Raw genomic sequence first — 17,905 nt, 5'->3', positions numbered from 1 at the left:
AGGGGGGCATTATTTTGTAGCAGACTAAGTACATTAGGCAGCTTCTTGAGTGTTTTCAGATACAAGACTGGAAACCTATCTCTACTCTTGTCGAGACAAGCCACAAGTTTACACTTGAGGATACATGAGAACCTTTTGATGCTTCTCTTTATGAAGAGGCTGTTGGCTGTTTATTGTACTTGTGTAATACACAGCCGGATATTCAGTTTGGGTCTCTTAGTTGGCACATTTTTTGTACAGCCCTGGTACTACACACTGGCAAGTAGTTAAACATGTCTTTCGTTATCTCAAAGACACTCAAACATTGGGCCTTTCCATCCCAAAGGCATTTCTCTTTGCTTGTATGTTTTACAGACAATGATTGGCCTAGTTCTTTTGACACAAGGGTATCCACTAGTGGCAATTGTTTCATACTTGGTGATTTATGCATTTCTTGGCTAAGCAAGAAGTAGTCTACAATGACCACATCTAGTTGTGAAGCTGAATATAGGGTAGCATTTACAGCTACATTGGAATGTGTATGGCTCAAACGCCTTTTGGTCAATCTTAGTGTGGGACACCAATCACCCACTCCTATCTACATTGACAATCAGGGTGCCATGATGTTTGCAAGGATAGTTTTTCATGCTCGCACTAAGCACATTGAGGTGCATTATCATTATGTCAGAGAGAGGCTCTATGTAGGGGAGATTGAGTTGGTTTATGTCTCTACACAGGACAACTTGGCAGATCTGTTTACGAAAGATCTCTCTAGAGATAAGTTCAAAGCCATTCGCAAGGCTCTTGGCTTGATACCGTTTGGGGATTGATTTGCATATTCCCTACATATGTTCACATTATTCACTCGAGGGGGTTTTGTTACACTTATCATGTTCTTCCTAAGTTCTAGTGTGAACGCTCCCTTATCTCACTGGCACTTTTTACCTTCTAGTTGGAGAAGTGTTTTTTCCTTATGTGAACACCCGTCAGTGGGTGTTTTACTTGGTACCTTAGGGGTTGTACTTTCATTCATTCTCACATAATGGATGTGACCTTCTAGTACCCTCTTCTCTCTTGCTGTTTACTTGTTCACTGTGAGTGTGTATGTGTTGTTGTACCCTAACCTAACAGACTGGATATGGTTAGGACTTGGAAAAAATATGTAAGACCCTTGGGCACAAAGATGGCCTTTTATTGAGACCATTTACTCTTTGGGTAGTTGTTGCCTTAAATGCTTTTAATGAGCAGTTATTCCAGAACCCAATCCACCCCTAGTTGTCAACTTCCAAATTCAACTCCTAGAAGATGCATGCTGTGAACATACAACTGCTATCCAATGAGGAAGACTGAATACTGTTACGTAAGAGCGGGAGCTCAACAGTTGGCTGTTGTCTAGCTTTTCTTGACTATTCCTTGGGCCCTGTTTTTCCATTTTTGTTCAGTGACACCACATCCAGCTCTTCAACTTCCTCAGAATGAGGACACACACTGGTTGATGTAAAATTGCTTGCTTGAATCAAGCCCTCATGGGCTTAGCCTTTTTCTTCTGGGTAACCCCACTTGAGCTGGGCTTATTGCTGTGCTACTGGTTCTATATTTATTTCTTTCAATTTCAATACTTCTATTGGCAGATTGGTCGGTAGAGCATACATGATACATGTCACCCTTCATCTCTGAGGCTTCTTGCTATAAATGCTACCACAGCCCCACTCACCACAATCTACACAGTTGTATGCTTAAAACTCCTGATGATAGACGCCTCTAGCTCTTCCGACTGTACCACCTTGAGTGTCAGTGTCTTCCAATGCCAATGCTTCTATTGGGCTGCCAGGAGCAGGGGCATGCCTGAAAATCTCCAAAACACAGCTATCTGCTGCCATGTACAGTTAATGGAGGCACAGGAGGTGCTGAACACTGCTGCACCAACAAGCACAATCACATGTGAAGACTTCTATGGTGAGAATTGCAGGTCTGGACTGAGATGCTCCATGATCATCTTCCAGGAAGCTTCAAGGTTAGCCATGAACAGCAAGTGATCATCTTCCCAGAAGCTTCAATGGGAAGGAAAGGCACTGTGCTCTGATATCATGATGGAACAGAGGTGCAGATAAGAGTGGGCAGCCAAGAGAGAATAAACACAATGATGGATTGAAGCAGAATGATCCCAGGCTGGCTTCCAAGACAAAAATGCTTAAATGAAAAACCAAGCATACAAACCTTGGCATGGAATGTTGTTTTCTTGTTAAAAGAAGTTTATAGTGTTCTAAGCTTTAGAAAGAGCGTGCAGGCCACATGGAAGACAAAAACTACATAAAATAGCAAAGGCTGGGCTTGTTGGCACCTCTCCAAAATAAAATTCTGATCAATTATGGTTTATTGTAAGGTCTTTTTCCCAACATTTGAAATCTGGTAATTTTCTCCATACACATAGGGAAGAGACCATGTCTTCAATGCTACTGATGTGACAGTAATACTTGTGATGTAGCTAAGACTTTTCATTTTATGTTGCAACGTAATCTAACACCATCTTGAATATTGTGCTTTCTTCTGATATTTCTCCAGGCCAAGCGAAAGCTTGTGGAAGCACGGAAAGAAGACGAACTGCAACAAGAAAGAGTAAGTGACAATCAGTTGAAAACTGTGCAGTTAAACATGGGCATATATTCTGCTTGCTTTAAAGTCATTGAAGCAGATTAGTATTGAATTTTTCTGTCGAATAACAAGGTAGATGCAATGTATAGTGCTTGCTTGTTCTCATGTATGAGTACTACAACGATGTCTTGTATCTGATCAGGAACATAATCGTCTGCTGTTTAGAAGCATTCATGCACATCTGACATTGGATGTGACAGCATGTGTCAACCTTATTGTGATTTTACAGCTAGATGATGTCATGCGCTAAGCTAATTTTAGGATAAGGAAGCACATTTTTACTTGGTCTTGTATGTAATCAGCTATATGATTATCCGCCATCTCCTAGAAGACTTGGGGTTTGACAACTTATTTTGATGTATGAAGGAGATGTGATTCCGTTGACTCTTGTATAGGTTATGGTTCAGTCATGGCACATTGATCTTAAAGAGAAGCCTTACACACAGTCGACATTATTGAATCAAGATGAAGAGGCTGCTTGTTCTCCTTGGCCTACTAATGCAAGGTTTGATGAAGAGGATGCAAGGTATCCTGATTGTGTGGATCCTGTTACAGTTATGGATACAAAGAGTTTAACAGGGAAGGACCGGTATGTGATTGAAAATAACCCTTCATCAGCAGTAAACACTTTGGTGCGTGTCTCACAAGAAGCTCAGGTTTGAATCCATGAAAGACACACACTGTCCTCACACCTATAATTGTCAAGATATTGTCCCTGCATCTGTAATTTTTGAGATTACAGCCTAGCCTAAGCCCTGACTTCTACTGATTGCAGCAGAAAGCAAGAAAGGATGATGTACCCATGTGTGTATTACCGGCACCAAGAAAACACACCTCCATTTCTGTGAAGTTTACACCAAAAAAGCTTTCAACCAATCTTCCAGCTCGTGAAAGTAGAGGTATGTGTAATAGGACTTTGGAAGAGACTCTTGATTTTATTAAGTTTGGTCTTTTTCTCATTGTAATGTTGGTGTGAAATGGCTAAGGATGCACGTGTTACTTTATATGCTAACAAAACTTAATTCTCAAATCTATCTTCTGGCATGACGAAGACAAGGTGCAACTAAAAGGAAAGAGCCACAATGTGTCATCCACCATTGATATTTCTGAAAGGTGCTCCTGGATTTTAAACATTATAAATAATCCTTTTTTAAAGCACCAGAAGCTTGTGGCTAAAGCTAAACTTGGGGACTTGTTTTGATTTCGTATTTTCAGAGAGCCTGTGTTTTTACAGGACAAAGGAGACAACTTCTTTAGGTGCTTGTAATCTGAAACCTCCTTTTACTCTATTAAAATGTTGCAAAAAACCCAATCATTTCTAAGTTACCTTTTTTGAAAATTGTTATGCTGGTGACTGCTGTCCTGTTTGCACTTGAAACACATGTTCTCTTTTTACAACTGGTGTTGTCTTGTCATGGTGAAGTGCATGCTTGGAATTGCCCCACTATTGTGGGATTTGACCATATCCTTGGTCTTTGAACCTGTTGTTGCAGTGGTGCCCTTTCATCACTTCTCCCTCATCTTGTAACTTGTTGCCAACTCCAACACTTGCTCCTGCCTCCAAATTAGAACTATCCAAGCTATTCACAAACTTTGACATAATGCCATCAGTATTGACAGAAAAAGTGTATGAGTTGGAAATTTTGTAAACTCTTTGGAAATGTATCCATATCCTCACTTGGATTTTATTTCAAGGATTCTCATTCTTGGTGCCAGCTGTACTTTGGTGATGTGAAATGGTAGAAAATAGTTGATCTCATCTCAGCCCAACTGCTCACACTTACATACTCGTAAGGTACAACTCTTGCCATAGGTCTGCTCCATCTCGTAGAGCCTCGTGCAAGTGGAGAATCTTGAACTCTTGTTTTTCCATATTTGAAGTGAAAGTTGCCTCTTCAATGGAAATTACACAAAGACTAACAAGAAATGCTAAACAACAAGAAATGCTGAGAACCATAGCTTGCCACTTCTTAATTCAAGATGTCTTACAACCAAGAATTTACAAGAGATGTTGAAGCCTTGGTAGCTTGAGAATCAATTGATGACAGCTGCTACAAGGAACTCACCCCTTACAATGGTGGGAAAGGAATTACCTTCAAGCTCCAAGAAGTGGAGATGTGAAAATGATTAAAAGATAATTTACATTGGCACCCTCTTGCTTTTTATATTCCAGTTTAAAATAGGCTAATTACCTAACTAAGATAGCATGAAAAATTGCTTTATTACAATCCATCCCTGCCCAAAAGTTTTGTCCTCAAAACTTTGAAGAGTGAAAGGACAAGTGGATGGTAAATGTAAAGAAATGAGAGACCAATGCTGAATATCCTTGTTGAAGTTGTCCATTGAAGAAGATAATTTTCTATTGAAAAGAATCTCCAAAATAAGCTCAAAACAATGCTGTCCTGAACAGGGTAGTGATAGTAAATGACCCATAACTTTGGATAGAAATGTTGGAATGACGCATACGAGATATAGAAATGAAGTATACTTCATAAGGTATCCATCCATATCATCAAAATCCAATTTTGATGTCGATAGGTCAATTATTTTCATGACAGAAAATTATAACAGCGACCTGTCCACTGTGCAATGGACTAATTATCTTCTTGAAGAAGCCATGGAAACAGATCAAAATATGAAGCATGTTGCCAAGATGATTCTTCCATAGGCAATCCCTTCCACTTGACAATATATTCCATAACAATACGGTTCCTTAGAACCTCCTCTCTCTTGCCAATAATCCTTTTGGGCTCATAGATGATTAAGCCATTTTCATCAAGAGGAGGTAGTTTTTCAAGAACTTGTATGTTAGGGCCAATGTATTTCTTGAGTTGAGACACATGAAAAACAGTGTGGTTGAAGGTAAATCAAGTTGGTAAGCAAGATCTCCAACTTTCTTTGTGATTTGATATGGACCATAATAGTGATGAGCAAGCTTATTATGTCCACCCTTGAGAGAAGCATAACAAGACTTAGGTACTTTCAAAAATACCCATTCTCCGTCTTCTAAATTCACATGCCTTTTTTTATCATCCGCATATAATTCCATTGTTTCTTGTGCCTTCCTAATGTTTTCTTTGCATTGCTTCATTAAGGCTTCCATCTTTTCCAACTTTTCTCGAGCAAGAGGATTCACTTCGTCATGAAACAATGCTGAAGGTACTTGGACTTTATATCCACACAATGTCTCAAATGGTCACATACCAATACTCATGTGATGAGTATTATTGTAATAGAACTCCGCAAGATGAATCCAATGATCCCATGCATTGTGTGTATCATGGCAAAAGTGTCTGAGGTAGATTTCTAGCCATTTATTGACCCTTTCAGTTTGGCCATCTGTTTGTGGATAGTAGGTAGTACTTAGAGTTAGTTTGGTACCTATGGAAGTAAATAGACTTTTCCAAAAATTCCCCATGAACTTGGAATCCTTGTCAGAAACAATCTTCATAGGTAATCTATGAAGTCTAAAAATTTCTTCCAATTGATTTGCCACCTGTTTGGTTGAATATTGGACTTTGGTAGGTAAGAAGTGGGCTTATTTTGTAAGATGATCAACCACAAACAAAATGCTATTCCAACCCTGCTTAGTGGTAGGAAGTCCTGTAATAAAATCCATGTTGATATTAGTTCATTTACCATGTGGGGTAGGCAAAGGTTGAAGTAGACCACTCGGCAATAAATTTGAATCTTTATTCTGCTGGCAAGGTAAGCACTGCATCACATACTCCTTGATATTTTTCCAAAATCCCTTCCAATAGAAACATTTATGGATCTTGTTAAAGGTTTTAAACAATCCCATATATCCTACCAACATAGTTGCCTTTGTACTGGTACAAAACAATCCGTATGGTACGATCCGTATGGTATCGTACGGTACGAATTCATACGAATTCGTACGTTAAAACAAGCTTGTTTGGGCCACTTGGCCTGCACATCCTCATTCCGTGTTTCCTATGCCCCTGCGCCTCCACGTCTCGCGTTTCTTGCGTTTCGTACATTGTTGCACTTTTTGGGGGGTGGGAAGCCTTGGATACCTCACCCCACCCACTTTCCAAATTCCAGCCATGCTAAAGGTGCTCTCTTTGGATTCCTTCCAGCTTGTAGCCCTCTCTTTGGATTCCTCCTCTCTTTGACTGTTTGAACTTTAAACTTTGACCCTTCTCTCATCTACAAAAGGTGCTCCTCTCATCCAAGGCTCCATGCTTCCACACCAATTCAGCAAGCACTTACAAGTTACCATTCTCATCTTCCTCTCTTGGATCTTGATTCTTGAATGGTCTTCTGATTTGTCATTCTCAAATCTCACCTCCCATCCCCTCTTTCCCACACCCTATCGAAGCATTTGCCATTCTCAAATCTCATCTCCCATCCCCTCTATTTTGCACCCTATCAAAGCATTTACCATTCTCATCTCCCATTCCCTCTCTCTCACTCTTGCTCTTTCAACTTTACCCCAACCCTCAGGCCTCTCGAGTCTTCCTCCCTTTCAACTTTCAAGACTCAGGTTTCAAGAGTCGAGACTTAAGCATCTCTCTCTCTCTCTCTCTCTCTCTCTCTCGGGCCTCTTTATTCGTCATCGGCACCATGACTTGTGAGAAGTACGATGCCTTCAATTTGCATGCAATATCCATGTGGAGAGGGACACAAATAAGTCCAACTCCCACCATTGGACATGCAAGTATTGTGGGAAGCGCTATACAAGTGGTGCAACTCAGCTTCTCCAACATCTTTCCAAGATGGTGGGGCAAGTTGCTCCATGCAAGGAGATTCCTCAAAACATTGTGGAGGAGATTCTCGCCAAGATGAGAGGGGGATCCACAAGAGGAGGAGGAAGTGGCTTATTGGTACCAACTCCTATGCCTACTAACGAGGAAGTATCCAAAGTGGGCATATCTTCAACCGATGCGGGAGAGGCCTCTACCATTGGTGGTGGAGGCTCCACCTCCGCATCTGGCTCCGCTAAAAGATAAAGAGTGGAGGCTCATGCGGTGCCGGAGAGACAATCGTCTCTCTCTCAAGCTCTTGGTCATATGCGTAGATTGGTTGCCTTTCTTGGAGAAAGGCAACGACTTGTGGACATTGAAATCGCACATACGGTGATTAAGTGCAATCTTGCATTCAATGTCCTAAAGCAAGAGCAATGGAAGAAGATTGTAAAAGCCATTGCTAATGTGGGTCCATGTGAAGGATGGACCGGTGTCACATACAACGGCATGAGAACGAGAAAGATTGATGAAGAGAAGGAGAGGATTGATAGAGCCCTTGATCCTATTCTGGCTGCATGGATAAAATATGGTTGCTCCATTCTCACCGATGGATGGAATGATTGTAAGAAACGGGGCATTATCAACATACTCGTCTCATGTCCACTCGGCACTTACTTTTTGCGGGCCGTAGATACTGGCAAAAAGGGGAGAAAAACGACGGGCGCATTCATCTACCGTCACATTCGACAAGCTATCATTGAGGTATATATTGCAATTTGCGTTTTAAATTTATTTCACTTTCTTTCATTATAATAATATCATGATTCATAATTGAAATTTGATTTTTACATAACTTGTAATTTGTAAATTGTGGTTGTAGGTGGGTCCCTCAAATGTGGTGCAAGTTGTTACCGACAATGCATCGAATTGTTGGCGCATGGGCCGTTTGCTTGAGGCTGAGTTTCTTACGATTGTGTGGATTCCATGTGCAAGTCATTGTTTGGACTTGCTCATGGAGGACATTGGGAAGCTCAAGTGGGTGAAGAGGGTGGCCCGTAAAGCTACATCAATTGTTACATTCTTCATGGTAAAGGTAAAGATGCTTGCGATGTATCGTGAGTATAGCACACTGGAGTTGAAGAAGCCTTATTCAACTCGCTTTGCTTACATGTGGTTATTGTTGGAGCGCCTTTATAAGGTGCGGTTCGCCAAATAGTGGTGTTCACTCTATGGAATGAGTGGGATGAGCATGAGACATAGGAGGCCATAGCCATGTAGCGCTTGTGCCTTAATGAGCTGTTTTGGCAAAAAGTCTGTGCCGTTGTCATTCTCGGACTCCCTTTTATAGGGTGTTACGTATGAGTGATTGGGAGGGGTCCACCATGGGCCTTCTCGTTCACTTGTTTAGAGCGGCATTGGTGGAGCCAGGTGCTTGTATAGTGATCACAGAGACACATCGTGCACATGTTTTATAGATCGCAGAGAGGAGATGGGCGTGGATGCATAAGCCCATCCATGGTTTTGCCGCATTGGTACATCCGGCCTACAAGTCACCGGCGGTCATGGATGATAGAGAGTTCCGTTCAGACCTGCTTGCTTATTTGACTTATGTGGTCCCTATTGATGACCACAATGTAGTGTTAGAGGAGCTAGGATACTATCTAAATCAGAGAGGGCATGTGGCTTTTGCTTCTCCCACTTGTTGAAGGAGAGAGTCACTTGTGAAGCCTTTATTTTGATAGCAAAACTTTGGATATGCACTGGAGACCTTTCAGCCCTTAGCTATGAGGGTCCTTGCTTAGGATTGCTCTTCGGGTGCATGTGAGAGAAATTGGAGTGCCTATTTTCTTATTCACACAAAGATTTGCAATCAACTTAGAACACGACAGTTAGAGTGGCTAGTCTATTGCTGCACTAACTTACACATGATGAGGGCTATGATGAGCATGGGTAGTCCAAAGTAGGTAAAGTTTAAATACTTAATCATAACATTTAAAATTTGTTGTTTTAACTTTTAAACTTTGAACTTTGAAGTTTAAACTTTATAATTTACAATTTAGACTTTAGCATTTAGAATGATCAATTTTACGTGCATTACTGCATTGTGTAGGTGAATGTTGATACATTCAAGTTGATGGGCGACACTCTTCTGAGTATACATAAGGAGGTGGATGAGGAGGAGGAGATGATTTTTGCAGAGCTCTATAGAGAGCTTATAGCAGCAGATACTCGTGATACTCGCAGTTAGCGTGCTCGTGGGCGAGTAGTTCGAGTAGGTGGTAGCAAGGGCATGGTCATTCGACGCCCTCCATCATCAAGGAGGGGTGGTTTAAGTGGCTTGCAAACATATGTAAGGTGGGGCTCTAGTAGCTCACATCCTGTGCCTCATGATGACATCCCCCTTGCCTACACAACCGCCACCTAGGGATCCATCATTTGATGATGATGATAACCTCATCAGTGAGGATGAGTATGAGTATGTCTCATCATCGGATGCCGAGGAGTCATCTTCAGACTCTCTTGATGAGCACTCAGATGGTTCTGATGATGATGATGATGAGAGTGATGCCTCATTATAGATTCATCATTCATATGACATAGGTCTCTCTTTTTTTTTGTATCAAATATACTAGACTGTAGTTGTATTGCATGTTTTGGGTAGCCCATACAACCGTGATGGTCACCCTCATGTATTCATCTTATTCTGTAATGAAATGACTATTTCCACTTTAAATATGTATTCTATGATCTATCATTTAATGATTTATGGATTTTTTTATTTAAAAAATCATCTTAATTTTTTTTCGTACTAATATCGTACCGTATCTTATAAAATCATAAGGTACCAATTATTACCGTATTTTATTGTACGGTACTGTATCGTACCTTTCATACGTGATAACTATGCTTGCCAAAGGAGAAGAATGCATCTCCTGTAAAATTTGAGACCTAAATGATGACTTAGGGGTTAAGTATACTCTCTCTTTAAACCAAATAAGTCAATTTTGGCATTTGAAATTGGAAAATTCAAAACTATCGTCTTGCTGTAATTTCTTCATAATATTGGCAATGTGCTCATCTAAAAGATATTCTTATTGAATGTCATGGATCCAATCCTTATGTATGGTAGAGATGGTAGAAACAGAACATGCCCACATCCTAGATAAGGCATCTGCCACTACATTATCCTGCGTGCCATATAAGAAATCTCAAAATCATATCCCTGAAGTGTAGCTAACCATCGTCTTTGTTTGGGAGAGAGATTTGGTTGAGAGAGAAATTACTTCAGCATACGATGGTCGCTCTTCACCTTAGAATGGCTGCCATAAATGTAGTGGTGCCACTTCTTGATTGCATATGAAGAATAGCTAACATTTCCTACTCATAGACGTGGAGTTCTCTTTCTTTATCATCCAACTTCTTGCTTTCATAAGCACTAACACCATGGTCTTGGTATAAAATAGCCCCAATACCTCTGCAACTAGCATCAACAAATAGAGTGAACTCCTTGGAGAAGTCTGGGCACACTAAGATAGATGTTGAGATGAGAAGACTTTTCAGCTCATTGAAACTCATAGTGGTTGTAGCATCCCAAAAGAAAGCTTCCTTTTTCAATCTGTCAATGAGAGGAGCTGCTATATGGGCATAATTCTTGATGAATCTCCTATACAAAGAAGATAATCCAAGAAATCCTTGCAATGAAGTAGAATTCTGTGGTATGGGCCAATCCTTGATGCATTGGACCTTCTTTGGATCAACCATAATTCCTTTCTCACCAACTATAGGACTCAAGTATTCTACTTCATCAGCCATAAAAGTACACTTGCTTTCCTTTGCAAAAAGCTTGTGTCTTCTCAAGGTAAGAAGGACTTCTCTAGCTTCAGATGTTCCTCTCTATTCTTGCTATAGATGAGAATATCATCAAAGAATACCAAGACCAATTTATATAAGAATGGCTGCAAAATCTTGTTCATAAGAGCTTGGAAAGTTGCAGGTGCATTTGAAAGTCCAAATGGCATAACTAGGAAGTGGTAGAGACCTCTTTTTGTTTTAAAAGCTGTCTTGTACTCATCCCTTGCTTTCATCTTGATTTGGTGATACCCTGACCTTAAGTCAATCTTAGTGAAAACTCTTGCATCCTTGAGTTCATCCAACAAATCATCAATGCGGGGGATTGGGTACCTGTTCTTTATGGTGCTCTTGTTTAAGTCTCTATAGTCAATACACATCCTAAATGACCCATCTTTCTTCTTGACAAGTAGTACGGGAGAAGCAAAAGGTGATTGACTAGGCTGAATAAGACCCATTTCCAGCAAGTCTTTAACCTGTTTCTCTACTTCTTCTCTCTCATACTTGGATAACCTGTAAGGAGGTTTGTTGATGGGTTTAGTATCAGGCTTTAAATCAATAGGATGATCCACTTCTCACTGAGGAGGCAATGATGTAGGTGGTTGGATATGTCCTTAAACTCTTCCAAAAGTTTACATAGACATGGATCTTGCTCCTTACGTGAAGAAGATTGCTGATTTTCATTTGCCTTTGATAGAAGTGTGAAAATGCAAGACATAGCATTAATTTCTTTCTTCATCTTCTTCTTGCTGATTATTTTCACCTACTTTTTCTCTATGCCATTAAGTTTACTTGCTGTCCATTCCAAGTAAACTCCATGAACATCTGATTTAGATCCAAAGAAAAATTTCCAAGTTGTTTAAGCCAATTGCAGCTAATAATGATGTCAATAGGACCCATATCTAGGACAATTAAGTCTGTCATAATAGTGCAAGACTGTGATAATTCAATTGGAGTTTGCCGACATATCTCTTTGCTCAACTCTTGAGCACCATTAGCCACTTGTATCTTCAGTGGGGCATCTATTCTTGAGGTAGTAACTTCAGCTCGTACAATGATTTGGCATTGACAAAACTGTGTGCCGCTTGTATCAATGAGAATATGAGCAACCTTTGAATTTATAGTACCCTTGAGCCAAAGTGTATTTTTACCTTTACAACCCATCCATGCATCCTGAGATATGGAACATAATATGGGCTGACAAGAAATCATAGAAGGATCATCAATCTCTGATCCACCAGGATCAAATGGACCACCTAGATCATAAGGAAAACTATTAACCGGCTCTAATTCCTCCTGTGTGTCCCGATCATTATGTTCATGTATCTTATCACAAGTAGGAACTGCCTCTACTTGCAAAAGATTTCCTTCTTGTGTCTCCTCTTTATCAGAGTCTTCAATATTCAGCATATTAGACTTTGCCATATATCCTTTGTACTTTTGCTTGTGCTTAGGAGACCATTTCTCTCCACATTTATAGCATAGACCCTTGGATTTGTCATTGGAAAGTGTCTTATTGCTGTTGTTATTTGGATATTGCTTAACTGCACCTTCAACCCTCTTGAATTCTCCTTTTGGATGAGCATTATATTTGAAATTATTGCCCTGTTTTGAAGCATATGCTGTAGGGTAAGTTGGAACCTTGCTGAATATATTTTGAAACCTGTTTTCAGCTCAAAATTCCTCTCTTTGATGACTGAACTGCTGTCCAAATCTGATAGGCTGATTTGATTGATAATTCATTCCTGTTTTGGGATAAAATGAAGTCAAATCTCTCCTATATTTTTGGCTGTACCTTTCAGCATATTGAATGGATGCATGGACATTTGTAGGCTTGGCTGCCCCAACTTGAGCTGAAAGGTTTGGATCAAGACCAAAAATATATTTGTTCAGTTTGGCTGAATCGGAAATGCCTTCCACATACATGGAAAGGTTTAAGAACTGGCTAGATTACTCCCTCATGGTAGAAACCTTTTGCCTAAGATCATACTATTTCCTTTCAAGCCTTTCCTTCTCCATCAGTGACACAAACACTTGAGTCATGGCTGATTTGAAGTCGTCCCAAGACTGAAAATTCTCACCAATCTTGCTTACGTATCTCCACTATGTATGTGCATATCCCTCTAGGTGTAGGGCTGTATAACAAATCTTTGCTTGATCATTGCATGGGTAGAGATTGAAATACATTTCCAATTCGTTGATCCATTCTTTAAGTTTGGTCTGTGAAGGGTTATCTCCTTTGAAATTGGATATGTTGATTTTGTCCTTGTATTCCTTGTCATAATGATAGTGCTGCCCATTATGATTGGTATATCCAAAAGACTACTGCCTATTAAAATGATCACTCATTGCTTGCTGTCCATGATTAGGAGTAAATGAATGCTGCCCATTTCAATTGTTTCCAAAAGATTGGCAATCAAACAATGAGTTCCCATGTGATTGTTGGTTATGAGTGTATATCTCATGTGACAACCTATCCTCATGATCTTCAACATGCTGGAAATTGTCTCCAGTCCTTGCTTTATCATGTGCACATTGCCCTTGATCATCTCTTACATTATGAACTTGAGTATGTTGAGAACCGAACTCCTTATAGAAGGGATGACATCCATGCACAAACTCATTTCTGTCATCATGTACGGAATAATCTTGCTGTCCCTTATCTCTTGAATTAGTGAAGTTTGGCCTGTTTCTATTTCAAGGGTTGGTGTGAGGCTGAACTGTTTCATTCACCTTAGAAGTTACTCCATGTTCAAAAGTGGATGGTATATGCTGGTGGGCTGCGGTGAACCTCACATTGCCATGAGTAATAGGTACATCTTTAGGATGCGAAGGTGGATTGCTTTGCAATTTGTTACCCAAGTTACTGAATATTGTAACTAGCTGTTTAAATTTGGCATCCAACCTATGGTTTTACTGCTCCATATGTGTAATCATCTTGCCAAACTTGTCATCCATTGAATGGGCAAGTTGGATTCGACCTTCATTCATATTACCAAATTGCTTTGATAGCTGCTGGAAATCATTGGAGTCCTGAGAAACATTTACTTCAATTCTAGGATCATTGTCATGAGGAACCCTTGGCCATTGGATCTCTTCATTAGTTGTACTATTGTTCATAAATTCTTGTCCTTGATTTGTGGCCCCTATGGTAGGATTTGCTTCTACATTGTAATCTTCTAAGCCCTCATTAATGTGCTCCAATACTTACTCCTTATTCCTTGCCATCATGGAAACTGTAGTAACTCAGGACTTCCTATCAAAGAATGGTCAATAACTAGATCTATACTTCTCCAATCTAAGTGCTTGATAGCTCCAAACGAAGCTAATAACACGTAGATACACAAAATTTATTGAGGGTACAAGTTTGGAAGAGGTATATGGTTTCTTCAGATCAAAATAGTGTATCCTATAAACCTACTTGTCACTAAATGACCATAAATTTTGAACTGGTGGTCCAAATGATGTGTTTTATAGCTAGGATCGAAGCTAACTTCGTCCTCTATGCATAGAGTATAATAACCAATTTTTTTGATTTTTTTTTTCACTCTTGTAACTAATTCTTATTACTGTCCTGGATGAGACAGCAACCTGTAACCACTTGTAAACTCACTGTTTGGACCTTGTTTCAACCCATGTGGTAATAGATAATTAAGAATCCCCTATGGCCACTGAAGTACAACCTGTAGGCTCAGTCACCAACCTGCGATCACCTTTAAAGTACCTGTAGATCTATATCTCTATTCAAAACTGTCAACTACTGCCCTGTTTTGCTCTGTTTGGTACCAAAAGTCTTCAAGTCTTTGTCCACTCTTTCCCAAGTGGTCTTCCGTGGTCCACCACGTGTGGTGAGGGATAAAATGGCAGATAGGCACCTAAATGGGCTTTGAAACTCTAGAAGGTGTGCAAAGTTTCTTTCAGGCCAGGTTGTGCACCCCTACGGAGTCATAAATAGCAAGGGAGGATCACCTCACTATCATCTTGCTATCTCGCCTGGCTTCGACCTTTATCCTTGGTCAGAATATACATGGTAGTGCTAGTGTTCTAAAAACCAGGGCATGATATGCATGGCTGAATCAAGATTTTGATATTTCCATGATATGCAAGAATTGGAAGGTAAAATGTATGCAAATGAGGATGAGAAAGGTTTACCTATAGTAATCAGTGACTCACTGATTTACTATGCTCACCTTTTACAAATTTCTTGGGTAGTCTCAATAGATTGAATCAGCAAAAGACCCAAAAGTTAGAGGTTCAACAATCCATTAGCAAAATTGAAAGGAAATTGTATGGTTAATGCTATGAATTGATCAATCAAACAGTGCAAAGAGTAATGATAAACCTCAATTTCAACAGGCTGATTTCAATGGGCCGATTCATCAATCAATTTATACCTCTCCTTCAGTAATAGAAAATGCAACAACAATTGGATGAGGAATTGGAGAGATTAAAGAAGAGTAATAGAAGTACCTCTTTCAATGATTGAAGAAGCAGATGTTTCTTGAGTCAAGCTTCAGCCATAAAGGTTGATAGACCGTCTTCTTGAATCCAACAAATGATCAAGAGAAGAATAGACTCGATTATCCCACACATTAGCTCCAAATATGATCCAAGAATGATATCTAGATCAAGTCTTCAGCTCCAATGAGTAGTATAGATGAAAATCCCTTGGATTTGAATCCTCTTTGATGGAGATTTCAAAGAAATTCTTCAATTCCTGTCATACTTGTAGTTTAAGAGAAGATTGGTCTTCAATCTTGAATGCATTTCTTGGATTCTTCAAGATCTTGAATATTTGAAGTAGAAGAGAGGTCCTTGGAGTGATCTAGAGCAAAAGCCCCATGAAATGGAAGAGAATAATCCAAGAATTTGATGCCTAAAGCTTGCTGCCCTGTTTTGACTCCGTAGCTAACTATCCTTGAAGCTTCGAGTCTAAGAATGATTCAATGTTGGTCCCTTGAGTATTGAGGAAGCTCTAGGAAGCTTGATAGAGTAAAATCCCTTTGATCTCTTCAAGAAATTTCAAGAAATTTCACTGCTGTCATAAATTCTGCCATAGCGAGGGTTGGGAGATCAAGAATGGTCATGAGAGTGAGAAGTATCCTTGTGTGCTTGCTTAAGCCATAGCCAAGGGTTATGTGGCTTGATTTTTTTCGTTGTGATAAGGGAGTGTGTTTTGAGCGCAAACAGTGCAAAAACATACTCCCCTACTTCAAAATGAGAAATATTCAAGGCAAGCTTTAAGCTACTCTATGGAGAGCTTATATTACGAAGATTTCAACCATGGAAGTTATTTGAACTATTGAGAGGTCTGGAAGAAAGAAAAAGCCAAGATCCACTATGAAAGCTTGAGGAAAGCTTGAGAGAAAGAGGAAAGGGAAGTTTGCTCCAAAAAGTAACTAAGGTTTAATTCCTGTTATCCCTGTTTAGACTTTAGTTAGGGTCAAGAACCTTCAAAATGGGCCTCCATTTGATCATGACTTGCTATTTTGGCCAAGAACCTCCATCTTCCTCAAGATCTCCTTTAAGAAACCTCCAAAATTAATCCCGACTTGTTGCAGAGAACCATGAGTAGTCATGGTTTGAATTGTACTAAACCCTGTGACCAAATCTTGGTACTCCAGTTACCTACTACCTGTCCCTGTGACTGAATTCTCCATGAAAGTGACTCTTCCCATGAATCAAAGTCCATGCTCTGATACCAATGAACTGAAAGCTGCATCTTCAATGGAAATTACACAAAGACTGTTGAAGCCATGGTAGCTTGAGAATCAATTGATGACAGCTGCTGCAAGGAACTCACTCCTTACAATGATGGGGAGGGAATGACCTTCAAGCTCCAAGAAGTGGAGATGTGAAAATGATTAAAAGATGATCTACATTGTTACCGTCTTGTCTTTTATACTCCAATTTAAAATAGGCTAATTACCTAACTAAGGTAGCACGAAAATTTGCTTTATTACAATATTGAGAACAAAGCGCTATGGACCTCTCACACCTATGACCTCGTTAATCTTTCAAAGGTACAATTAATCCACAATTGCCAACTATATTAGTAAATCAACAAATTCAATGTTGGAACCTTGGATCATGAGCTTCATGGACATAATGGCTTCTTCCTTTTTGAATAATGCAATTTGACCACCAAACATAGGAGAAGCTATTAGATAAGCTCAATGCCCCACCCTTCTAAGGTGCCACCAACAATTTATGGTGCTCAAAGTTGTAGGGCCTCCATTGTGAGGAGAAGCCATGTGTAAGCCCAAACATTGGTTTGGTTTTTTCTTCTAGGCCAGATGAGGTCTATGTGATGGGATGGTAAAGAAAGCGACCCATGTGGGTCTAGCCTATGGTTTAAATGAAGCAGTTAAGTTGGTAGCAATTCGAGGCACATTGCATTGAGTTGTGGGTGTGGTAGTTATCAAGAAACCTTGTTTTGGGTCCAAGGATTGCAGAGGTGGTTGTTGGTTGGGGGGTCCTAGGGGGGACCAACAACCCTCTTGGTGGTCTTGGCTTGACAATAAAGAGAATATTTGCTGCCCACCTAGTGAAGTTAATGATATGGTATGCCAGTCATGCCGACCTACTATCTTGGCGGGCTATAGAAAAGAGACCCTCCCAGAATCATCATCTATGATTGGCCCACTTGGACTTCATCTTCTAGCTTTAACCTCTTCATTGTCTAGAGCACCACCTAGGATTCACTATGAAAGCAC

At 40.0% G+C, this 17,905-nt stretch overlaps 1 protein-coding gene across 4 annotated transcripts in view; it reads left to right on the top strand.

Annotated features, from left to right (window-relative positions):
• LOC148024652 (uncharacterized) overlaps window positions 1-17,905 on the top strand; it is a 287,185-nt gene that overhangs the window by 175,676 nt on the left and 93,604 nt on the right. The window contains exons 5-9 of one of the 4 annotated variants that reach the window (XM_087693734.1): window positions 2,542-2,595; window positions 3,027-3,263; window positions 3,410-3,530; window positions 3,684-3,744; window positions 3,847-3,888. In XM_087693734.1, the coding sequence (XP_087549860.1) occupies window positions 2,542-2,595; window positions 3,027-3,263; window positions 3,410-3,530; window positions 3,684-3,744; window positions 3,847-3,888 (515 nt within the window). Of the gene's footprint in view, window positions 1-2,541; window positions 2,596-3,026; window positions 3,288-3,406; window positions 3,531-3,683; window positions 3,745-3,846; window positions 3,889-17,905 lie in introns of all 4 variants that reach the window. The other 3 variants (XM_087693733.1, XM_087693732.1, XM_087693731.1) reach the window with 3 other exon arrangements.

The sequence above is a fragment of the Lygodium microphyllum genome, chromosome 15, assembly GCF_053477565.2.
Source record: "Lygodium microphyllum isolate KBCC chromosome 15, Lygodium_microphyllum_v1.1.10, whole genome shotgun sequence".
Lineage (NCBI taxonomy): Eukaryota > Viridiplantae > Streptophyta > Polypodiopsida > Schizaeales > Lygodiaceae > Lygodium > Lygodium microphyllum.
Note: the sequence above shows the minus strand (reverse complement) of the source record. Positions and strands in the feature narration are given on the sequence as shown.